Here is a 25,620-nt window from a genome sequence, read left to right on the forward strand (position 1 = left end):
GAGGATTTCAGGTGAAATGAAGAAAAATATTAGCATCAGAATATTCACAAGAAGGATGAGGAGTTGATTATTTTCAAAAGAGTGTAACATGTATGACTCCTTTGTCCAAAGATAATATTTGGAATAATCAACTTCGCAGTTCCATGATTCCATGAGAGATACACATTCCAAACCAGTGTTTGATATAGGAGATTTCCATGAATAGGAATCATCTTGAATCCGATCAAAAATCGAATCTTGAAGGTTCTAAAGATCATTTACACAATTTAAAATATATTTCAAGAAAGAATTTACATCGAGTGAAACCATGAAAAAATAAGAGTTTTGTGAAGAAAATTGGACCTGACTTAGTTTGGGGGTCGTATCAGAGTTGTGATATCCTGGAATAACCATCAACGGAAGTTGAAGTGCCTTGACTCTCTAGCGAGTCCCGAAACTTTCAAGGATTGTAAAATCGCATTCAAAAATTTGAACGAGATCATGCAATGTGTGAGGATTGTTGCTTTCACTAATTTGGATGAAATCACTATTAACCAGATGGTAACCATCTTTGTCACTGATTTGATCATATTTTACAACTTCGACAACTAGATTACTCAAGATGAAAGATTATTCTGATCGCAAATCTAGAGATGGAGGAATTTCATGAGAAAGTTGATTTGAATATTTGTCTTCATGTAAAACAAGAGATGATACGGGATAGAAAGGATACCCAATGATCTGATTATTCCCTCTTTCATCATGGACAAGAAGTGAGCTCATACAATGAAGAACTTGAAGAGCATGGAGTATCTTCATCGCATGTAGATGCATCGTAAACAATAGAGCACAAGGGATAGTGGGACAAAGAGAAAAATTCAATAAGAGCATTTTCTTTGACTGAAACAGATTCCAGATCTAAAATTTTCAAATTAAATTTTTCATGAGAAATCGAAAGATCAATTGGTGTACTTGGGCATTCATCATCACATACATCAACAAAATTATCATCATCAGAATGATTGTTTCCAATACTACAGATCTAAATAAACTAATTTAATTTGATTCATTACCGATATTAACATATTCAATACTAGCCAATAATGAGGAGACACCATCTTTGCAAAGAGGAATTTGAAAAAGAAAAGAAAGATTGAATGAACATTTACCTTCCTACTCCTCTACCTGTGTAATGTGACTATCTTGAACCCAATCACAATTTGGGCCAAAAACTTGAAAATTAGGAGAGTGTGGAAAACTAGTTGATGGAGCAGATTGATTAAGTGGATCACAGTACAAAGGGTCATGGAATGTAGATGATAAAGGATGACAGAAATCCAAATCAGATTCATGACTAGAGTTATGAGTGCTAATATCATCTTGAGGAATAGAAAAACGTTCATTCACCATAGGCTTCATGAGCCATTCTGGGATTTCCTCTATCAGATTTGAATCATGAAAGGTGGAAGGAGGATGAGAAGATGGATTAGGGATTTGATGTGTAGATTTCCCAACTTTACGATCATCACAAGGAGGCACCTACATTAGAACTGAAAAAGGAGGACGAGGAACAAAAGGAAGGAATATCACATTACTCCTCTAAAATTAGGGGTGTCTCTTGGTTTACAAGAGTTGGGGATGAAGAAACATCAATTGATCTAGATTCACCATGAAATGAGATAAGAACCAAGCGCTCAAACTCTTGTTTCAATAAATCTCGATCCATATCTTCTTCAGGAAATTCATAACAAAGGTGAAGGAATCGATCAGAAAAATCCTCAACTGATTCATTAGGCTTCATTATTAAGTGATTGATTCTTTTACAAACATATGAGTAATCATACATATCAAAGGCTTGATGAAGGTCCCCGAGGAAATCATGAAACGAATGGATGGAAGTAGATGGAAAGTTATGTCACCTTCGATTAACAATACCTTTAAGGGTGAGGAATAAAATCACACAAGAAAACTCTTCATTGTCAATTTCGTAAGATTCAAAAAATTTAAGAAAATTAGAAATGTGCTTGGTTATAGATGTTCCATCCTCACCATCAAACTTTAACTGAGACAAGTGATAGAGAGGCTCATCAGGGATTGAAAATCGACAAATGGATAAATTGGAGAAACACCCCTGGAGTAAGATTTGAGGATGAACCATTTTTTATAAGAAGTTTAAAACAGACTCAACGGGCACAACTTGTCATATGGCCCTCATTCTAGTGCCATTTTTTCGACGGTGCTGGAAATTCGTCAACCAAGGGGTCTCCTCGATGTGAAGTCCCAATTAGACCTCTCACCATTTGGAATAGGAGCTCCATTTGAAGTATTGACTCTGTTGTCATGTATTATTATAGGTTTGGCTTGGATCTAACTTTCATCTTGAAGAGAGATGAGTGCAAATGTGCCTTCTAAAAGCAAGGGGGTGTTCTTGGTGAGTGTTCTGTCGTATGTGTGTCAAAGTTATTTTACTACAAAGGGGAAGAGAAGTGAGCCTCTAAGAGAGAGGTAATAGTACCACCCTAGTAGAGACACACATAAACAAGAAGAATATGTTCAACATCTAATAGAGTAGTCCATGAAGATGTGACGGTCATTGCATCCATTACAACAAGAAAGATCTATCTAATATCTAGTGGAATTATCCACAAGGATGCGACAATGATAATTACCATTACAACACATTCTCAATATGATAAGTACCAAAATAAATGAAATAGTTCAACTACTTTAGCATAGAGGAAATAAAACATGAATTAAAAACATCCACATAATAGTCTTACAAATATTAATAATCTATGCATGAAGAACATGTTGGCCATAAGGCTTCTGATATTAAGTAAAAGTTCTAAGACACATGTATACAATGAACACCTCTAGCTCCAATAGTGAAGTGTTGGAGCCACTCCTTGCTCCCCAAAAGAACTAGTATGTCTCTCTAATGCCTTGTGGGAGGAGCCAAGGTGAAAATTTATTTGCTCATACAATGAGGTGGTATAAATAACCAATGAGGTGATGCTTCAACTTCCTTGTGACTCTTTGACTACCCTCATGATTGTTTGACTTCCTATGACTTTATTACTTTACATGACTCTTCATATTCTGAATGTGGCCTTTGGACTTCCACTTTACAGTACATTTTGAATAGATAGCTACATAATCCACAATAATGATGTGGCATATGATGACTCGTGACTAGACATGACATGACACTAGTGACATGGAATGCATGATGATGTGTTAGTGCAAAGTTGTCCTTTTTGCTTCTTCTTTCTTTCCATCTTCAATAAGAGATGTATCCAATGCTTCACCTTAATGAGAGATATTCTTTGTTCTTCATATGTACCCTCCAAAAGGTTGTGAATCATATGGAGTCTTCAAGCAGTCCCGATCTTTGGTCTTCTTTTGTAATTTAATGTTCCTTCATCTTCTCTGATGATCATCTTATCTTTTTAGCTTCATATGTGTCTTCTATCATGTCCTCCTTATCCATCTCCTTCTTCGTCATATTTCCATAGCATGATAGAGTTCATGCATCTACAATCCAGTCATGACAAGATGACATTAGTCTGATAAACCCATAGTCTAAGATGATGCATGATAATCCACTGACTAAGCCAGAACTGGGTGGTAGGCTGAGGGAGAGGCTCAGTGACTGCATAATTGTGCAGCTTAGGAAGTTAGGGGTCAGGCTTGAGCATTGAAACTGTGCAATGTGCAATCCAGGCTTGGACTGAGAAAAACGATTGTGCATTTGGGGAGCTAAGGGAGCCAAGCTGAGGGCTTGAACACTGATTTTTCCCATTACATAGTTATGGAAGACAGAGGTTCCCAAGTGATCACGTAATTGTGTAATTCAAGAGCTAATGGTTGAGGCTTGAGCCTTGATATTGAGTAATGTGAAGTTCAGACTAGATGGTGTAGGAAGATTGCATAGTTTTGAGGGCCCAAACTAGGCCTAGAATTTAAGATCAAAATGGAAGCCCTCATACACAATGCCAATCGAATTACCATTAAAACACAACATGCTCTAGCTCGCTGGATTCATCACTCTACAAGGCGGTGGAGCAGTATGAGGCAAGCTCTTTTTAACAAGGGGAGGAGGAGCGTGGGGAGTTAATATAGCTTCCCATGCATGGACTAGTAGCACAGTGTGTGTCGTGATGCTAATTAGCTTGGCCCATAAAAATTTCATTCTTATGTTTGCATTAACCCTTGGTGTGTTAGCAAGGGGGTGTCATAGGGATGAATGCATGGAGTGGAATACATACACTCGGGAGTTATGTAATAATATGCCAATCTTTGAGACCATTGATTTCCCTTTTACCCACTTCTAGGAGGTAGGCTAGATTGGCTTGACGATCCACCTTTGAACTTTGGCTTTTGAGGATATGGAAGAGAGACTTTGAGGGTAGGAGGTCCAAAGCACAATTTATTCTTTTGAGGAGGAGTTTGAGGAGATTCTCCTTTGGATAGGAACCATTGATCATGTGTTGTATAGTAATCATATAGTCACCCATGATTATTAGCTCTGAAATTCCCAATAGACCCAATAAAAGACCATACATTTCTGCTTGATTGTTGGTTTTCCTACCCATCCCTAAGAGTATTTGGCAACAAATTTTCCTTCAGGATTAGATATAATCCCTCCCCCTCCTACCACCCCTATGATTCATTATTATTTTTATGTTGTGTTTAAATTTAGACTAATTTTAATGTTGAATGGAAAAACGATTTACTCAATAAAACAATTAATGAATGGGTGCACTCTTAAAGTGTACAACATTTTGTGAATGGGTACTCTTTAAGCACTCCTTAGGGTTTCAAATTCCTTTGCGGGTCCCACCTAGCTAACCCTCAACTACAATAACAATTGTTGAAGTTGACCTTATGTCATGGAAATAACACCTACCTAACCCTCAACTACAATAACAATTGTTGAAATCAACCTTATGTCATGGAAATAACAAACCCACGGAATTGCGAATTCCTTTAATTTAAGAAGAAATCGACCTTATGTCATGGAAATAACAAACCCACAGAATTACGAATTCCTTTAATTTAAGAAAAAATGAAAAGGAAAAAAGCTAACCATTTCAACAATTTTAATGTGATTAATCAACAAATTTTTAATGTGATTAATATATTAATTTTTTTATTATAAATATTTAATAATAATAAAATTACATTCTTAAATATTAAAATAAATTTATTGTTGGAGATTTCTAGAAGATAACTATGTAATGAATACATTTGAAATGGTTACTCTATCCATCATCACGTCTAATAATAAATGGAGTGTCAAAAACTTGGACAGATAAAAAAATTATTACAAATTCTCTCAATAAATCTCCAACAATAAACCACATCGCCCAAAATTCTCCTATATAATTTCTATGGAAAAACTTTACTTAAAAAAATAAATTCATTACACAATTCTTTAAATAAATCCCCCATCATATAAATAACTGTAAAAACCTCCAAATTTAACATTCTAACCACACTAACAAAATTACAAAATGAGAAATATAAAATTACGATTTTAACATTCTTAATCAATTTCCAAAAAGTAGGCTATAAAAAGGCTATTAAGATATAACTACCTTCGTTATGAATACCCCAAAAATAAAAATAACGTGGCAAGTCACACGGTTGACACGTGTCAATGATCCGAGGGCTAACAGATTCCGGTTGTGCCGGAAACACGGGCTGCCGTTTTGTGCTCCCATCTTAGATCTGTTCTTCTCCTTACATTTCGTTGTCAATTGTCAAGAAGGGCAGGAGCAGTGGTGGGAAGAATATTGCAGGTTTGAGTCTTGGCCACTGCTTGAGCTCTTTTTTATCTTCGTTAACCGTATGCCTTGGTCTTCTTCGTTGATCGAACTCGGCATTTTTCTCTTTCTGGATTTAGTCGTAGCAATAGATCTGTGCAACTTGCGCGAACTGGAGCTCGATTTTCTGAGATCTGACGGGAGCCCATACCGGAAAAGCAGGTTGATCTGTAAAATTTCGCTGCTCCACGGGGAGGTGTAACCCTAGCCCTAGTTCTGGCGCTGAGAATGTCGTCCTCTGCACAGCTTCGGCTGATGTCTGACTTGAAGGCTATTAAGGACGAGCCTCCGGAGGTACGGTTTTTCTGTTAACTGCCGCCGCATTTCCTCTTTGTGATGATTTTCTTTTCTAATTTTGGATATATTTATGCATTTTTAAGATTTTCCATCGTTTTTGAAACAGGGTGTTTGTTTTCATGCTTTTTTGGGAACTGGGTGTTTTTTTTGTATGGTATTCTCTGGATTGTTCTTTGTCTTTGTGGTATTCCGTGAATTGGGTATTTTCTTTTATTGTTTTCTGTGAATTTTGTGTTTCTTTTTATTGTGCTGCCACGAGTTTTCGTTTTTAAGGTATCTTGTGTCAAACTTCGAGCAGTTTTGGTCACGAGTTTTCGTTTTTAAGATATCTTGTGTTAAACTTCGAGCGGTTTTGGTCACTTAGGGTTGTAGTGCAAGTCCTCACTCCGAAGAGAATCTCTTTGTATGGAGCGCTACCATCTTTGGTCCTGATGAGACCCCCTGGGAAGGTAATATATTATTATCATTTCCGCAATAACTCTCGACTCATATGGCGTTTTGGGTACCTATTAATTAGCTTAATCACCTAAAAAAGAATCGATGTCTGGATTTGTATTTGATGTCTGAATTTTCGATTTTTTGCGCAGGTGGGATTTTTGGGTTGAGGTTAATTTTTGGGGAAAATTATCCTGAGAAGCCGCCTAGAGTGCGATTTACCTCAGATATCTTCCATCCTAATGGTAAGTGTCAGCGTTTTAGAATTGCAGATCTAAACTTCCATGTTAATGATTTAGATTTCTGTGATAAGGTAAGCAACTCGAATTTCCTGATTCAATATATACGAATTGATTGCCGCATTGAAGTGTACTTCTTATGGGATTTAGTTAATTACAAAACGAATTTTCTGGGGAGTAGAATATAATCTCTGGCGTACATTTCCAAGCAAAACACTACCAATAGAGCACGATTTTTTGTGTATGGATTGGTTATCTGAATTTCAAAGTGAAATGTATTTTTTTTTGGTATTTAAATGCAATAGATGTTGCATTGAGGTTAAGGTTAGTCAATTTTGTGGCATGGATTCGTAAGTAAATGATGGGAATGGTTAAAGGTTAAACTGTGAGCCGTGTTATTGAGGCATGTTCATCTAGGAGGCATAAAAAGAATGTACTTCGGTTTTTTTCCTATATATATATTTTTGAGTTATTTGAATTAAGTGAAATTCATTGATTGTGAGATTTAAATACAATTGGTGGGCGCATAAATAGGATTAGAGTTCATCCGCCTTTTGGGTGTAAATGTTCATTCACGTGATCTACCGAAGTTGTTGCAGAATTGGGATTCAGTTTAAGCGATTTTGGAACCTTTTGGCTGTAAATGTTAATTCACGTGATCTACCTAAGTTGTTGCAGAATTGGGATTCAGTTCAATCGATTTTGGAACTTTTTTGACATGAAGCTTATATTTCGCTAGTAATTTGAAATGTTAAGTGAGTTACATCTGCTCTTTGAGTTCAGAAAAGCACAGTATCAAAGTAAATTTAATTAGAGATTTTTCTTGAGCATTGTTTTATAACTTTATCAGTATTTTCATTGAAACTGATATTCTGTGTTATGCCAAAGTGGACTAAATTCATTATGTATGGTTCTGCACTCAAGGGTTTTTCTTTTTCTTTGCAGTTTTTAAGTGTTCTGTCGAAAGTTTTGTTATGTTCTTTTAGGATATTTCTTTGATGTCATGAACTTACATATTTGGTAAATTTGAAACTATGTCGATCGGTCTTGTTTAGTATATCATGATGGAACTCTGTGCATGGACATCATCCAGGATGCTTGGTCACCTTGCCATAACGTTTGTACAATATTGGCATCAATTCAGGTGAGACGTTTAACATCGTTTAGATTCTTCTCTGCTTACTATTAGCTTATTTATTGATGATTTTTGAACGTTCATCTTACAGTCTCTGCTCACGGATCCAAATCCCGCCAGCCCAGCAAATCCTGAAGCCGCCCAAGTATATCAGAATGATAATCAGGCCTACAATAGGTACTTCTATGATTTTGAACAGTTGCCATGTATTTTATTCTTAAATCCCTATATTTTGAGGATTCATGATCCGGTTATTTTGTAAAGTGGTATTCTTTTCATGATCGTTAAGAAGATTTTCTTTAAAGGTGTATAAATGTTTACATCAGTTTGTTCTATTTTGATCTGGGTTATAGGAGAGTGCGACGATGTGCCCGCAAATCTATTGAATCTTCCTGAAGGTGATTGAGGATTTAACGGCCAGATGCATGCATGCCGCATATAGGCTGAATGCCGTTGTTCTTCTGATAAGCAATTGAGGTGAACAATGAGAAGGTCTATTAAACCTTCTGATTGGGTATAGTTGTTGTTACAAGAGTAACAGAACTCAGCTGTTACTGCATCTGTAGGAACTCAAGTTTCTCACATGCTTGTCTTTTTCAGTGTTCGGAATTCAAAAATCCTTTGGAAAATATAGCTAGTTTTATTGTCTTCTTAAATCTTCTGTCCGGGTATCTGCCTTGTTGCGTGGTAAAAGTTTGTGTTTTTTTTTAATTAATTTCTTCCATGTTCTAAGTTTCTCCGCAATATGTCATGAAAAGATTGATTTCAACTCTATGAGAAGATTTCATCTCTGAGAATTCTAGGAGGTGCTTGTGAGTGAGAAGTAATGAATAACTAATTGTATAGTCCTATGCTTCTGAAAGATCCCGCTTCAATGCGGCTGCTTATTTTCATAAAACATCGTATATTGCATTCAGTCACATATAAAGAGGCAATTAAGTTTATGAATGTCAGAAGTAAGTGGTGTTAGGTCTGGACATCTTTTTAACAGAAAAAGTTGATTTAGCCAGGACTAGATAAAGTTGGTTTAGCCAGACTAGATTAATTCTTCAAATTAATCATAAACTTTGCATCAAAACAAGAAAACTCACTCCAGCTCATGATGTATAATTAATTTGGCCTTGAAAACAGGCCCATGTGAGGATGACTCGAGTCACACAGAGCTCATTATTTGCTTATTTAGGTCTGGACATCTTTTTAACAGATAAAGTTGATTTAGCCAGACTAGATAAATTGTCCTTTCATAATAAAGATATTCTTCAAATTAATCATAAACTTTGCCTTCAAAATAAGCAAACCCACTCCAGCTCATGATGTATAATTAATTTGGCCTTGAAAACCGGCCCATGTGAGGATGACTCGAGTCACACAGAGCTCATTATTTGCATATTTTTGTTTGGACAATTATTTGTTGAAATTTGATGTGATTTGGCTATTAAAGTATGAAATAAGGTTTATATCCTACTGCTTGCAGGGTCCAGAGTCCATTATTTCGTGATAAGTTTGGATAATTATTCATTGAAATTTGATAAGATGTGGCAAATAAGGTTCTTCATATTCCTCTGGTTGTTACTCCATTATTTGCTTATTTGTTTGGATAATTGTTCATTTAAATTTGAAACTTAGATATGATATATGGCAAATAAGTATTGTTCTACTTGGTTTTCAGATAAAGGCATTTGTTATGGTTGTTTCTCTCATCTTCAGAATTTCTTTAAATGGTTAATGATTTCATCTTCAGGATGTCTTATTCCTGGAACAAACTTTAATGCACGTCTTCACAGTGCAGTCATCAACTAGCACGCACGTGTTTATAATTCTGTTGTGCTTGCAAAAAAAAGGGTTGTGTTTGCAAAAATAGAGAAATATCACTTCAACCCTCGGCTCTTTTCAAAATTGAATAGGCAGCAAAGAAGACAGTTAGTCTTGCTGTAATTGCCATTGTCACTCCATTCTTTCAATCTTAGTCATTATTGCTTACAATTTTAACAAACAATAAGCCTTCGGTACAGGAAAAATGGCACATTAAGTGTGACTCTTAGTTTTGGGTTTGGCAGTGCTGCATCTATTTTAGCTTGATGTAAATTTCAACCTTTAATATGTGGACTAATAGTGAGATGTAATTAAGATCCTGCAAAATCTGTGTACGAGGCGAGATATCCTTGTTGAATGCAGTGGAACTAATGCTTGTGAAACGACATGGAGAGTAAATAGTTAGATGGCCTGACCGAATGGATTCCTCGCGAACAAGTTGAATATACAATGAATGTACAATTAACAAACTTTGCTACTCATACAGTCGTTGGTTAAATCTGGTTCCTATATGCACTTCGAGCTTATGGAAATTGAGGCTGCATATTTTGAGTTTTACATATTAGATTTGGCCCCATTTTATGATTTCGTGAATTTGAGTCTGACGATTTGGATGTGCCTATCAGATCTGGTTTAGTTTACACATTTTGGTCCATTTTATGGTTTAGTTTATACATTTGATTTGGCCCATTTTATGGTTTAGTTTATACATTTGATTTGGCCCCATTTTATGATCTTGTGAATTTGAGTTTTACGATTTGGAGGTGCATATCAGATCTGGTTTTTTCGTTTTATTGCAATCAAAAGTTTAGGTCTCATATAGAGTGGAAAGTGTTTAGTGATGGGCTATTTATTTGTTAGTACATGTAACAGTATCAGTGGAATGTGTGTTATATTTCAATTTCTTCTCTACTTTACCACCCTCTCAAATTTTATCATATATCCTCCAACCATATCCTATCGTATATCCTCAGACCATATCCGCTACATTACCAGAAAATGTCTAAACCTATTCTCAAAACCATATCCTCTACGAGAAAATGCCTTGACCTTCATTTAACCTATCCTCAAACCATATCTTATCCTATATCCTCGAACCATATCCTCTACTTTACCAGAAAATGTCTTAACCTATTCTCAAAACCATATCCTCGATGCCTTAACCTATTCTCAAAACCATATCCTGTACGAGAATATGTCTTAACCTTTATTTAACCTATCCTCAAACCATATCCTATTCTATATCCTCGAACCATATTCTCTACTTTACCAGAAAATGTCTTAACCTATTCTCAAAACCATATCCTCTACTTTACGAGAAAATGTCTTAACCTTTATTTATTATTGGTATTTTGATAGTTGTCTCACATTCCACACTATAAGTCCTGACCTTTATTATTTGTTGGTATTTTGGTAGTTTTGTCTCAGATTCAGATTCCAGATCAAGGAACTAAATTATTTGTCTCACATTCCAAACTCAAGTCCTCAACCTTTATTTATTGGTATTTTGAGAGTTTTGTCTGAAATAAATCATTTATTGAACAAAAATGAGGAACTAAATTATCTTGATAAGAAATCTTATGATTCTATTCAGCTTAATGAATTGAAATAAGATAAAGTTACAAAAATAAATTGAAATGAAATATGGCTTAATTAAAAAGTAATGACGCATTTTAAAAGCAGAAAAGGGTTAGATAGACTTTTTTGGAACAGGGAAAAAAGGGAAAACATAATTGAAAGGGGTTAAGAAAAGCTTGGATGTAAAAACTAACCATGAAAAAACGATGTAAATTTTAGCCGGATGTATGAGTTTGAAATGATATGCCTACTTAAACAAACATGTTTGTTATACAATTTGATTAAAAGCAGAAAAGGGTTAGATAGACCTTTTTTGAACGGAAAAAAAGGGAAAACATAATTGAACTAAAAACTAATAGTGAAAAAAGGATGTAAATTTTAGTCGGATGTAAATGTTTGAAATGATATGCCTACTTAAACAAATATGTTTTTTACACAATATGATTATGTAATTTTGGAAAGAACCAAAGCTAATGATGTATTTTTATATATTAAAATTTATTTATGATAATGTATTAATGATGTATATTTCATATTAAAATTTTATAATTTATTTATTGTGTTGAGAGGTGTAAGTATGGTAGAGATGTAATGTCTTACACAATTTTTATTAATTTTAATTTTTATTAATTTTTGTTGGGTAGTTAGGTGAGTTTTTGAGAATCTATATTATTGACTTATGGTATTCATGTGGAATGCAGCCTACTAAGTTCCTTAACAGGTAGGCATGTTCCCTTGACAAGTAGACGACACACGAGACATGAAAATATGAGAATCTATATTAGGTAGGCATGTTCCTTATGTTCCTTGACAAGTAGACATGAGACACACAAGACATGAAAATATGTGAATCTATATTATTGACTTAGGGTGTTAATGTGGAAAATATGAGAATCTATATTATTGACTTAGGGTATTAATGTGGAATGTAGCCTACCAAGTCCATAGGCAAACAAGCGACACACAAGACATGAAAATATGAGTTTGACATGGGACACAAATTTTCATGATGATACAACTAACAAATTCAATCATAGATTCAAATTACACATGTTTACGTTGTAAGTTTGTAATGATATGTATACAATCATGATTTGGATCATGATATAAGTTTACATTTAGAAATTAACTAAAAACAAAAGAAGTTGACCATAAATTGCAGTTTCTCATTAAGTCATTAAGATCCAAGGTGGCTGATTTTGATTCAAGCCCAAACCCATGTCATCGAGAAACACATCCCACATCTTTGTTTTCTCTTTCAAGCACTTTTCGCTCATCTTGTAAATAAGATGAAGGTTGGTGTGCACATACACCACTGTCTCTGCCCTAGATTATGCAAGCTTGTTCTTCTTCAAACTATACATATTTCTATCTATTGTGAAGGTTGGTGTGCACATACAACATTGTCTTTGCCTTGGACTACGCAAGCTTGCTATTCTTCAAACTATGCATATTTCTATCTGTTTCAATTCCTCTCACAAGAAGAGGATGAAATAACTTGAGAGAGGAGCCTCATGGCTAATCGCTGTTGAGAGGACGAAGTAACCCGAGAGAAGGGCCTCATGTCTAAATGTTGTAAAGGAGGGCATGTTGCCCCATGAGTTATCCACCAAGAATAGGGCTTCTTAGCCCCCTTATCTCTAATAACATCATAGCTTGCAAATTGCCCAATGCTAGTGGAAAATTTTGGGAAGGCATTTAACACTTTATCAGGGGATATCCTGAAATCTCTGTCTCAATGCATCCTTCCTCCTTTGTGAAATCTCACCATTCATGTGAGGAAGGAATATGTGTGAAGGTCCACCATTCAGCCTGATGCAGTAGCATCCAACTAGGGGTGAACAAGAGGAAGTGTTTGTCTCATAGGTTGACAGGTTCACAGGTCACTGTACCAGAGTATTCTTAAAATTTTCTTAGTTGCTAGCATTTAGGACATGATAGCAAGTTTTGTTTTATTTTTGTTATGATGTTTTTTTTTGAAAAAAGAAAAAAAAAACTTTGTTTTTAAATTAATTCCAGAATTGAGACAAAAGGAAATTCGCAGTTACTCATGGTAACTACATGTAACTATTGACAGTTTTTAAAACTGTTCAACAAATCATACAAAAGGAAAAAAATGAAACATTGTAAAGGTGGATTTCCATTACAGCCAAAGAAAAATAGAAACATACAAGAGATTTTCAAAATCATCTGAGTCCATTTGTAGCGAGATTATATTTCCTTTCTGTTCTTAAAATGAATTGAGTGTATTTCTAAACAGAGACAAGAATTGGCAGATTAACCTTTTTAACAGGCATCTAGAATATCAGAGTCAGCGAAACAGAGATCTGGTGGAACCGTTATAACAAACACACAGAAGAAACCACTGTTGAAGAACCGATGAATATTCACAACAACTACCTATAGTTCCTGAAGAGCATCGAGCGCGTGATAAAGAAAATCAGCAGAGGGTTTCATAACAACCACAACCAAATTTCCGATGAGAAGAAAACATCTACGACCACGTACTACATAAATTCACACGCATTATTTTTCTTTGCAAATATTGTTTGAAGCAAATCTACAGAAGTATTTAAATTCATTTACAGTCCAAAGTTAAGACAAATTCATATTACAAAATAGACAGAGAAACTTGGGTTCGAAACCCTGAGGACGAGTTCAATTCTCACAATTCCAAGTTAAAACCAAAAGCCCTGTCTACCCATTACAATGACAGAAGTGTTGACATAAGCGATCGACAAAGTAACCAAGACCCAGAACTATCAACGGATGCCAAACACAAGTTTCATGGAAAGACCCTACTTGGTTTAGCAAGTCGCAAGAGGAGCTGAAACCCATAGCCGTAGCGCCTGACATCCACCTGCAACCACAGTTCACAACAGTTAACAATGGGAAGAAAAAAAGCCCTAATTGAAGAATAGGAACAGAGCCAGGGCTTGTAACCCACACTAGATGAGAAGTGGGAACTGAATCAAAGAGGGAAAGCTTACCTGTGTCTCGTTGACGAGCAGAGGGCGAACACTGGGTCACCTTGTGGCTGCAACCTGGAAACACAACGATCAGTGGACAAGTTAAACAGTGAAGCCATTGAACCAAAAATTAAAAATAACAGTGACACAAATACACTCAAGAGGAGGCAACCATTAACCACGCCCATAGAGCCTTCAGAACAGAGGAGGCCACTTGCAGAATGCTGAGAGACGAGCTTGGAAACCCTCAAATAGATCGACGGACCAAAAGCCACAGACAACAACATTACACTAGCAGAGCCCAGCCAACGGAGCAGAGCCGTGGCTGAGGAATACAAATAGTGCCACAAAGAAACCCTACGAAATCGCAGGTGAAAACCGGAGTGCAGAACCTCTCAGCGCAACCGAGTGAAAGTAAAAAATGACAGGGTAAGTGGAGTGTTAGGGTTTCAAGCGTAGCATAAGGCGGGAGGATGGAATCCAAGGTAGAGACAGGTGTCTCCCTCACAGCCAAAACTCGTACCAAACAATTAAACACAACAAAATATCAAACAACAGTCGGATATCCCCAAAAGTCATTCTATTAATAATTCAATTAATCAAACATTTACATCCATCAATTTTGGTATCAAAGCAGGTTACAATTAATTGATTTTTTTATAAAATGGACACTGGAAGAAGAGGTCGTCGCAGAGCTATTCGAAAAGTAGTAGATGAGGGATTGAGGGAAGAGATTAGGATCTTCAATGCCCGTTTGGCGACAATAGAAGTAGAAAGGAGAAGGGATTCGGAAGTAGGAGATGACAGTGAGGAAGAGGCTGTAGTTACAACGGATGGATCAGATGAAGAAGGACCTGCGATAAAATTGTTAAGGTTAATCTTGTTGGCTAGTAGTAAGCCAAAGCCTGAAATTCCAAATTATGATGGTAGTTTGTCCACAGAAGTGCTGTTGCACTGGATTAGTGCGCTGGGCAAGTATTTTGAATGTGAGGAGGTCAACGAGGATAGGAGAGTTAGATTTGCTGCTACCAAGCTGAAAGGACACGCGGCCTTATGGCGGGACAGTGTCCACGCAGAGAGAAGAAGATTGAATAAGTTACCAATTAAAAAGTGGACTAGAATGGTCGCCAAGATGAAAGGCAGGTTTTGCCCAAAGATTACCAGATTGCTCTGCATCAACAAGTATAGAATTTGAAGCAGAGAGGAATGACGGTGAAAGAATATACTGAAGAATTTTATCGGGTGAATTTGTTGGTTATACTGAAGACACCTTAGAAAAGACAGCGAGGTTTGTGAATGGCCTAAGGTTGGAGATATTGGACGAGATAAGTATTCTTTCTTCGAAAACCATAGAGCAAGCATACCAGAGTGCCTTAGAGGCAAAAGAAAAGATCACAAGAAAGCAAAATGGCAGGAGACGATGAGGAATTGGCAGAGGGAAAGGACAATCCTTTGGCAGAGGGAGAACTGCCAACAACAGTGAAGAGGGCAATAGTTCAAAAACCTCAGGGACAGCAGAAAAGGAAGGCAACACTAGGGGAGGAGGGCCATACCAGAGAGGAAGAGGAAATCGTAGAGGCAGAGGTGCTGTCTACCAGTGCTACAAGTGCCACAAGTGGGGGCACAGATCCTTTGAGTGTCCTGAAGGAGAACATGCTGGTCAAAGAGGAGCATATGTTGTTCAGACAGAAGAAGCAGAGGCACCACCTCAGGGGGTAGAAAATGTACCGGAGACAGGAGAGGCCTTAGTCTTGAACAAGGTATTGTTCAAACCGGCAAAAGAAACAACTGAACAAACCCAAAGAAAGGCATTATTCCGGACTGTGTGTAAGTCGCATGGCAAATGCTGCAAACTGATTATAAACAGTGGAAGCACTGATAATCTAGTTGCAACAGAGATGGTGGAGAAGTTGGGTCTAAAACCACTAAAGCATCCAACCCCCTATAAGGTGTCGTGGTTACAGAAGGGTCACCAACTGCTAGTTGATGAGCAATGTGAGGTGGAATTTCATATTGGCAAATATAGGGACAAAGTTATTTGTGATGTCATGCCCATGGACATGTGTCATATTCTGCTAGGTAGACCGTGGTAGTATGATTGGAAAGTTGTTCATGATGGGAAAACAAACTGTTACAAGTTTGTTAAGGATGGGATTAAGCATACGCTAGTGCCCATCAAGGAGGAGGAAACAACAGAAACTAGTGGAACAAAAGTATTACTGGTGGGTGGAAAACAATTTTTGAAACAGATTGAAGATGACGAGGTGAAATATGCTATTGTAAGGAGACCAAGAACAGTGCTGTTGCACACTGAAATTTCTGATTTACCTGAAGAAATCCAGGAAATGTTGCAGGAATTTAGCGACATTGTGGTGGACGATCTACTAGATAAATTGCCACCAAAGCGGAGTATCAATCATCACATAGATTTCATCCCTGGAGCTAATTTACCGAACAAAGTTGCTTACCGGATGAGCCCCAAAGACAATGAGGAGATTAGAAAACAGGTACAGGAGTCGCTGGATAAGGGACTGATTTGAGAAAGCTTAAGCCCATGTGCAGTTCCGACAGTTCTTGCTCCCAAGAAAGGAGGTGAGTGGCGGATGTGCACAGATTCACGAGCAATAAACAAGATTACGATCAGGTATAGGTTTCCATTGCCACGAATGGATGATATGATGGACTGTTTGAGCGGGGCAGCATATTTTTTGAAGATAGATTTGAAGAGTGGATACCACCAGATTAGAATCCGGGAAGGGGACGAATGGAAAACAACTTTCAAAACTAATGAAGGGCTGTATGAATGGTTGGTGATGCCATTTGGGTTGAGTAATGCACCTAGTACTTTTATGCACTTGATGAACGAGATGTTGAAGGAGTTCATTGGGAAATTTGTGATTGTGTATCTTGACGATATATTGATTTTCAGCAAGACCAAGGAGGAACATTTTCGACATGTTCAATATGTTCTAGAGAAGTTGCAGCAGAACAAGTTGCTGATAAATCTGAAGAAATGTACCTTCTTTCAGAAGGAGTTAGTCTTTGGGTTTCGTGATTGCAGAAAATGAGCTGAAAATGGACCCAGAAAAAGTTGCAGCTATACTTAGCTGGCCATCCCCTAAGAGTCTGTTCGAAGTTCGAAGTTTTCATGGGTTGGCAGGTTTCTATCGCAAGTTTATAAAGGATTTTAGTGGAATTTGTGTACCTATGTTGGATATAATCAAGAAGGCGAGTCAACCCTTTCAGTGGACTGATGCTGCAGAAAAGAGCTTCGAGATATTGAAGAAGAAGATCACTGAGAGGCCAATTTTAAGGATACCTGACTTCAACAAAATTTTTCAAGTTCATTGTGATGCCAGTGGTATAGCCATTGGGGCCGTACTCAGTTAGGAAGACAAACCAGTAGCTTACTTCAGTGAAAAACTAAATGAAAGTAGACAGAAATACTCGTCTTATGACGAGGAGTTCTATGCTGTCGTCCAAGCATTGAAACATTGGAGACACTATTTACTGGGTAATGAGTTTGTTTTGTTTTCTGATAATTTTGCATTGCAGTATGTTATGCAACAACATAAGTTGAACCATAAACATGCAAAGTGGGTTGAATACTTGCAGAGTTTCACGTTTGTGTTGAAGCATATTAGCAGACATGCCAACAAGGTAGTAGATGCGTTGAGCAGGAGAGTTTTCTCTTGCAGGAGAGCACGATACAAGTACTGGGTTTTGAACACCTGAAAGACTTGTATCAGATAGATGCAGATTTTAAGGAGGCTTATGAACCTTGCCAAAACCCTTTGTTGAGAAATAATAGTCCGTGGTTGGACTATAACTTACAGGAGAAGCTGCTGTTTAAAGGAGGACAACTATGTATCCCCGATTGTTTGATGAGGGAGAACATCATTCGGGAGAAGCATAGCGGAGGCCTAGCCAGACATTTGGGCATTGACAGGACCTTTGATCAGCTTAGTCACTTTTATTACTGGCCAATGATGCGAAGAGATGTGCAGCGATTTGTAACCAGGTGTAAATTGTGTCAGTTGGCGAAAGGACACAGTCTGAATACGAGACTCTACACACCACTGCCTATTCCAAGTAGACCGTAGGACTCAGTCAGCTTGGACTTTGTCTTGGGTATGTCAAGAACACAACGAGGTTAAGATTATGTTATGGTGGTAGTGGACCGGTTCTAAAAAATGGCGCATTTCATTCCTTGTAGGAAGATCAGTGATTCCACTCACGTAGCACGCTTGTTTTTCACGGAGATTGTTACGCTGCACGGCTTACCTAAGTCCATTGTCTCTGACAGGGATGTGAAATTCACAGGACATTTCTGGCGCATCCTGTGGAAGAAGTTGGACACACAGTTGAACTTCAACTCGGCTTATCACCCATAGACTGATGGGCAAACGGAGGTGGTGAACAGAAGTTTAGGAAACCTGCTGCGAAGTCTAGTGGGAGAAAATTCACAAATGTGGGATCGTGTACTTGCCCAAGCAGAATTCACTTACAACGATTCACCAAATCAAAGCACAGGAAGTAGTCATTTTCAAATCTTGTATGGAATGCATCCCTGAGGAGTGCACGCGCTGCGGGATTTGGGACAACTGGAGAAAAGAAGTGCTGACGAGGAAGACTTTGCAAGAGCAATTAACAACCTACATGAGCAGGTGAAGATGAAGTTACAGGACAACAGTGAGAGGTACAAACATAGCGCCGATTTGAAACGATGTGAGGTACAATTTAATGTAGGGGATCAGGTCCTAGCTCATCTGCGTAAGGAAAGATTTCCTAAGGGCAAATACAATAAGCTGAAATTCAAAAAAATTGGACCTTGTAAAATTTTGCGTAAGTTTTCTGCCAATGCCTATGAATTGCAATTGCCTCCAGGTATAGGAATATCGCCCACTTTTAATGTGGCGGATTTATTTCCATACACTGCCAATCTAGAAGAGGACAGTTCGGCACAGCCAAAGCGGGACACCCAGGAAAAGAGTAGTTCATGGATGAGACAAATGCCTTCGGCTTAGCCACTCGCGAAGGAATCCTTGACACACAAGTGGCCAGGGGGACTCGAAAGGAGGAGTACCTACAGTGCCTCATCAAGTGGAAGAACCGCCCTATTGAGGACAGTTCGTGGCTTGATGCAGGACAAATACAACATGCAGGGTATTCTATCGAGGAGCTCATGGACCGGAGCCATGAATTTTTGTTACCCCGGGAGCCTGATGCAGGAGCATCCAACTAGGGGTGAACAAGAGGAAGTGTTTGTCTCATAGGTTGACAGGTTCACAGGTCACTGTACCTGAGTTTTTTTTTAAATTTTCTTAGTTACTAGCATTTAGGACATGATAGCAAGTTCTTTTTTATTTTCGTTATGATGTTTTTTTTTAAAGGAAAAAAAAAACTTTCTGTTTTTAAATTAATTCCAGAATTGAGACAAATGGAAATTAACAGTTTCTCATGGTAACTACATGTAATTGTTGACATCTTTTAAAACTGTTCAACAAATCATACAAAAGGAAAAAATGAAACATTGTAAAGGTGGATTTCCATTACAGCCAAAGAAGAATAGAAACATATATGAGATTTTCGAAATCATCTGAGTCCATTTGCAGCAAGATTATATTTCCTTTCTGTTCTTAAAATGAATTGAGTGTATTTCTAAACAGAGACAAGAACTGGCAGATTAATCTTTTTAACAAGCATCTAGAATATCAGAGTCAGCGAAACAGAGATATGGTGGAAGCATTATCACAAACACACGGAAGAAACAACTGTCGAAGAACCGACGAATATTCACAACAACTACCTACAGTTCTTGAACAGCATCGAGCGCGTGATAAAGAATATTAACAGAGCGTTTCATAACAACCACAACCAAATTTCCAGCGAGAAGAAAACATCTACGACCAGGTACCACATAAATTAACACGCATTATTTTTCCTTGCAAATATTGTTTGAAGCAAATCTACAGAAGTATTTAAATTCATTTACAGTCCAAAGTTAGGACAAATTCATATTACAAAATAGACAGAGAAACCTAGGTTCGAAACCCTGAGGACGAGTTCAATTCTCACAATTCCAAGTTAAAACGAAAAGACCTGTCTCCCCATTACAATGACAGAAGTGTTGACATAAGCGACCGACAGAGAGGCCGAAGCCTGTAACCAAGACCCAAAACTATCAACAGATTCCAAACACAAGTTTCATGGAAAGACCCTACCCGGTCTAGCAAGTCGCAAGAGGAGCCGAAACCCATAGCCATAGCACCCGACATCCACTTGCAACCATAGTTCATAACAGTTAACAACGGGAAGAAAAAAAGCCCTAACTGAAGAATAGGAACAGAGCCAGGGTTTGTAACCCACACTTACTAGAGGAGGCGCTGAAATCGCTGGAGGAGAGGTCTTGACAGGCCACGAACCAACAAGGAACCTTGCTCACAAGGAGCACAAATTGTTAGCACCGAAAGAAGATGAGAAATGGGAACTGAATCAAAGAGGGAAAGCTTACCTGTGTCTAGCCGACGAGCAGAGGGCGAACACTGGGTCACCTTGTGGCCGCAACCTGGAAACAAACCGATCAGTGGACAAGTTAAATAGTGAAGCCATTGAACCAACAATTAAAAACAACAGTGACACGAATATAGTCAAGAGGAGGCAACCATTAATAGCGCCCATAGAGCCTTCAAAACAGAGGAGGCCACTTGCAGAACGCTGAGAGACGAGCTCGGAAACCCTCAAATAGATCGGCGGACTGAAAGCCACAGACAACAACATTACACTAGCAGAGCCGAACCAGCCAATGGAGCAAAGTCGTGGTCGAGGGATACAAACAGAGTGCCACAAAGAAATCCTACGAAATCATAGGTGAAAACCGGAGTGCAGAACCTCTAAGCGCAACCGAGTGAAAGTAAAAAATGACAGGGTAAGTGGAGTGTTAGGGTTTCAAGTGTAGCATAAGGCGAGAGGACGAAATTCGAGGTAGAGACATGTGTCTCCCTCACAGCCAAAACTCGTACCAAACAATTAAACACAACAAAATATCAAACAACTGTCGGATATCCCCAAAAATCATTGCATTAATAATTCAATTAATCAAACATTTACATCCAGACAGAAGGACGAGGGCTGGTCCCATCATAGCCACTCATGGTTGTAGTATTTTGGATTCGATGAGTGATCGAAGTAATGCAAAGGTGTGCAATTCTTGTCCCACTTGTTGACAAGAATCTCTTGTATGGTGGTGAAAAAAACCTCTGTTGATCTCTGATACTTCAGGCACTCATTGAAAAATAATGGTTCTCACGGACTTAATCACAGAATCCCATCCCTTATAAACCTCTCCTAGGATGTGTTGATTTGTATTTGCAAGCTGTAACAAAACAATGATAGAATCCAAGCAATGGAAAAGCCACAGGTCATGAGAGAGCAATCTTCAAAGAATCGTAGCAATCTTGACTCGAGATCTTAATGGTAAGATTTACCCTCTCCCACCAAACATCATCTAACACTCTCTGACTCTTTTTGAGGTTTCTTGATTTGTCTTTGTCCAAAAAGACAAAAGCTTTGAAATAAACCATGGACCCAAGAGTGGTCTTGACCTTCCTCAACCTCTTTAGTACAATGAATATAGAGGCAAACTGTGTATTTGTAATCTTCAACAATGATAGATGTGTCTATACTTTGTAGATTTTGAGGACATTGGTATGATTCTGTACAAAGTTGGGGATATGTTGTGCATCCTTGTATCTTCCAAGAGCATCCACTACTCTCAAGAACATTGGTCCATTCGAGGAAGACGACATGAAGTTTGAGTGGATAACGTGCTGCATTTGTCCATCCATCATAAATAATACTAACCCCAAATGTTGGCTATGCTGATTTAATAGGTTCAAACATTTTATCCACCTCCTCTTTTCCCTTACTCAACAATGTAGTTGTTGACACCTAATCTTAAGGTTGGGTGAACAATTGTAAATAGTGTAAATAATAAATAAAGGAAAATGAAGAGTCATCGGGAGATGAAATCCAAGAGTCAATGAATAAACAAATTTCATTTTGATGAGTTACTCTTGCCCTGACATGGTATCAGAGCACAAGTCCCAACCTCTATTTTTGGCTTCCTTTATGCCCTTGTAACTCCCTTTCATTTTGAGGAGTTACTTTTGCCCTGACATGGTATCAGAGCACAAGTCCCAACCTCTATTTTTGGCTTCCTTTATGCCCTTATAACTCCCTCCTGCCTATGTTTTGCATATTTTTGCATAACTGTCACATCTACGCTCTCTCATATCTCCCACGCTGTGCCAAGAAAGCAATCGAAGGGCATGTCTGCTTCATACCACCTGTTCCAATGCTCTCTTGATCGTAGCTACCATATGAGACTTGGTCGATGACAAGAGTTTAAAATGCAATACCAAGGCCCGATTAAAGGTTCCATTGATTGGTCCAAATGACTCTTGGCGTTCTCTGGCCATAAGTTTCTCAATGTTCTCCTTTGACTTTGAAAAGAGTGGAGGATTATGGAGGAGGACTGAGTTGCGATACTTGTCGATATCTCTTCTTTGGATTGAATGGTATATCTGCTCATTTATATATATATGTTGACCATGTTCTGCGTATATGGTGACTGCATTGTGTGTATATGGTCATTGTGTTGGTTGTATAAGTGGAAAATAAAGTGCATATATGTTGATTGTATTGTGCGATGTTGCATGCATTGTATATTGAGGGCCCAACCAATTTTGAAGTATGTTGTTTTTTTTTTGAAGGCCAAGCAGTGATTTGGAGACATGTTGGGTTGGATGTTTTATTTGATGAATGTTGCCTCTTTGTGCTCGTAGCTCCAAACCTCCGCATTGCATACTCGACTCTCTCTTCTAATTGCTCCATACTGGTTGCTCCTACCACTGCATTTAATGAATGTTTTTCCATTCATAATACCACTCATCTCCCATACCCTTATTATTACATCAATGATACCTCTGGTCCGACCTGCCCATTACATCAATAATACCTCTGGTTTGACTTGCCCGTCCCTCATATATCCCCTCCACCACATAACCCCTCCCTCATAATACCTCTGTTTTCATATATCAGAATCGGATTTTTACCATTAGGAGTAAAATTTTGTAGCAGACGTATTTTTTCCCACATTACAGATTTTACAATGCATTCATTGATATCTATTGTGGGAGTGGTTCTCATTGGGAAAGAGAACTATCCAGAATGGTCGTGGAAAATCAAACACACTCATTTTTAATGAGCTGTGGAAAGGAGTGTGTGTTGGTGAAGGAGACAAAGAACCAGAAAAGCCCACCTCTGACAAGGAATTTTTCATTTGGAAAAATAAGAACATCAAGGCTTAGACACTCTTTAAGGAGTAAAGTCAGATTTGCATTGCATACGTTGCAATAGAGATGGATCACATGATGTATCCACATGCAAGTTGCTTATGGACAGAATTGAGTAGGAAAGAAATCAACCCAAAGGTAAAACTGATGACAAAGAGAAAGGTAAACCACCTGAATCCGCTCACTATGTTGTGGCACATTGTAATATTGGAGTAAATGAAGACTTATTTAATGCTTCACTTGCTTCTTGGAAAAATGATTGGTTGCTTGATTCATGAGCAACTTGCCACATGACTTTTATAAGAGCTTTTTTTGAAGAATTTATTGACAATGTTGATGGAGCAATGTACTTTGTAGACAAATCAAAACTCAAGCCATCAAGGCTTGGCACAATCGGGTTTAAATTGCCTGGTCTTCCAGACTTTCCTCTGCATGATGTTTTATATCTCCCACAGCTGAGGAGAAACTTGTTGTCCTTGGTCCACATCTGCTAGCAAGGACACTCCATTCATATGTTTGATGGTAAGGTTGAGGTGAGAAAAACATCAAATCACCCACTTGTCACGATGGGGATAGAAGAAGAAAGGCTTCTCAAGCTACAAGGTACTTCTGCTCGTGCACAAAATTTCTCATAAATTTCTCATTATGATGAAGGTACATTTCCATCAAGTTTAAAATGGCATGCTACATTTGGATACTTGAACTATGACAACCTCCACTTGTTGAAAAAAAATGGTGTTACTGGTTTGCCTACAATTCCTAGGAACTTAAGCAATGTGATGCTTGCATTCTAGGAAAGCATAGAAAACAATCTTTTCATGATTCACATTTTAGAGCACATAGAAAACTTGAACTCATTCATTCAGATTTATGTGGTCCAATGCCTATTCCTTCTGCGAATGGAAATATATATACGATGACATTATTGATGACTACACTAGAATGTGCTGGGTTTATTTATTGAAGAACAAATATAATACTTTTCAAACATTCAAGAACTTTCATACATGGATTGAAAATGATGCACAATCTCATTTTGGCTCTATTCGCACTGATAATAGGAAAGAATACACTTCAAATGAATTTGAAAACTATCTTTGCCAACATGGGATCAAACATCAAACAACTGTGCCTTATAATCCCCAATAGAATAGAGTAGCTGAAAGAATGAATAGGAAAATCTTAAATATGGTGCACTCCATGATGTTTTTCAAGAATGTAAAATTGATGTTTTGGGTTGATGCAGTGCTATGTGATGTATATGTAAAGAATAGATGTCCATCTAATGCTATTAGAAACAAGACTCCCTATGAAATGTGGTATGGCCACATTCCTTCAGTAAAGCATCTCAGGGTCTTTGGTTCCCCCTGTTATGCCTTGATACCAAAAGTACATAGAAAAAAGCTTGGTGCAAGGATTCGTAAGAATATCTTCTTAGGGTATTCAAACACCTTCAAAGCATACTGTCTCTATGATGAAGTTGATACAAAGTTTGTTGTATCTAGAGATGTAATTTTTCTTGAATCATCCAAAGCTAACAATGTTGTTGAGCGACAACTTGATCACTTGGATAGATTCGCAATTGCAAAATCATTTCGAGAAGTTGATAATCAGATTCCACATCTTGAAGGGTGGATTCCTATACTGGATCAACCTGTGGAATCTTGTTCTGAAGCACTCTCTACCCCGCATGAAACTCCAACCACTGATGATACTTTGAGTGATGTGATTGACAGAATTGGGAGACTCGATTCAGTCCCAACTCAATCAACTGAGCAACCTGGACCATCTCAGAAAGGTCCCCCAAAGTGGCTCACAAAGACACTTGAAAGTGTTCATCTTGATGAGGTTGGAAAGACAATAACAAGAAATTCAACCCGACAAAATGGAGGTGGTGTAGATGACTTTGATTCACCTATTGATATGGATGTTTCTTATGCTTGTGAATTGAATTTGTCCATAGATTTTGAACTAACTTCCTTCAAAGAAGCC

The 25,620-nt window shown here is 37.8% G+C and overlaps 1 protein-coding gene across 2 annotated transcripts; it reads left to right on the forward strand.

Moving 5' to 3' along the window:
- Positions 1-5,629: 5,629 nt before the first annotated feature.
- On the forward strand, positions 5,630-8,569 carry LOC149146065 (ubiquitin-conjugating enzyme E2 2-like). Of its 2 annotated transcripts, XM_089447512.1 has the most exons (7): positions 5,630-5,783; positions 5,888-6,101; positions 6,469-6,553; positions 6,692-6,784; positions 7,834-7,922; positions 8,005-8,090; positions 8,267-8,569. In XM_089447512.1, the coding sequence occupies exons 2-7, from the start codon at positions 6,036-6,038 to the stop codon at positions 8,307-8,309; spliced, it is 462 nt and encodes a 153-aa protein (XP_089303638.1). In that variant the 5' UTR covers positions 5,630-5,783; positions 5,888-6,035; the 3' UTR covers positions 8,310-8,569. The 2 variants fall into 2 exon arrangements, with proteins under 2 accessions (XP_089303638.1, XP_089303637.1); XM_089447511.1 differs by having other exon boundaries at positions 5,724-6,101.
- The last annotated feature ends 17,051 nt before the right edge of the window (positions 8,570-25,620 follow it).

Source organism: Pinus tabuliformis, chromosome X, assembly GCF_031772625.1.
Source record: "Pinus tabuliformis cultivar Carrire ecotype Pingquan chromosome X, CPIR1, whole genome shotgun sequence".
Lineage (NCBI taxonomy): Eukaryota > Viridiplantae > Streptophyta > Pinopsida > Pinales > Pinaceae > Pinus > Pinus tabuliformis.

Bases quoted from the DNA above. Each gene is read 5' to 3' on its own strand.
- LOC149146065 (XM_089447512.1), top strand. From the start codon at position 6,036: ATGTCGTCCTCTGCACAGCTTCGGCTGATGTCTGACTTGAAGGCTATT. The intron at 7,923-8,004 runs GTGAGACGTTTA...TTCATCTTACAG, and splicing joins CAATATTGGCATCAATTCAG to TCTCTGCTCACGGATCCAAA. The intron at 8,091-8,266 runs GTACTTCTATGA...TCTGGGTTATAG, and splicing joins GATAATCAGGCCTACAATAG to GAGAGTGCGACGATGTGCCC.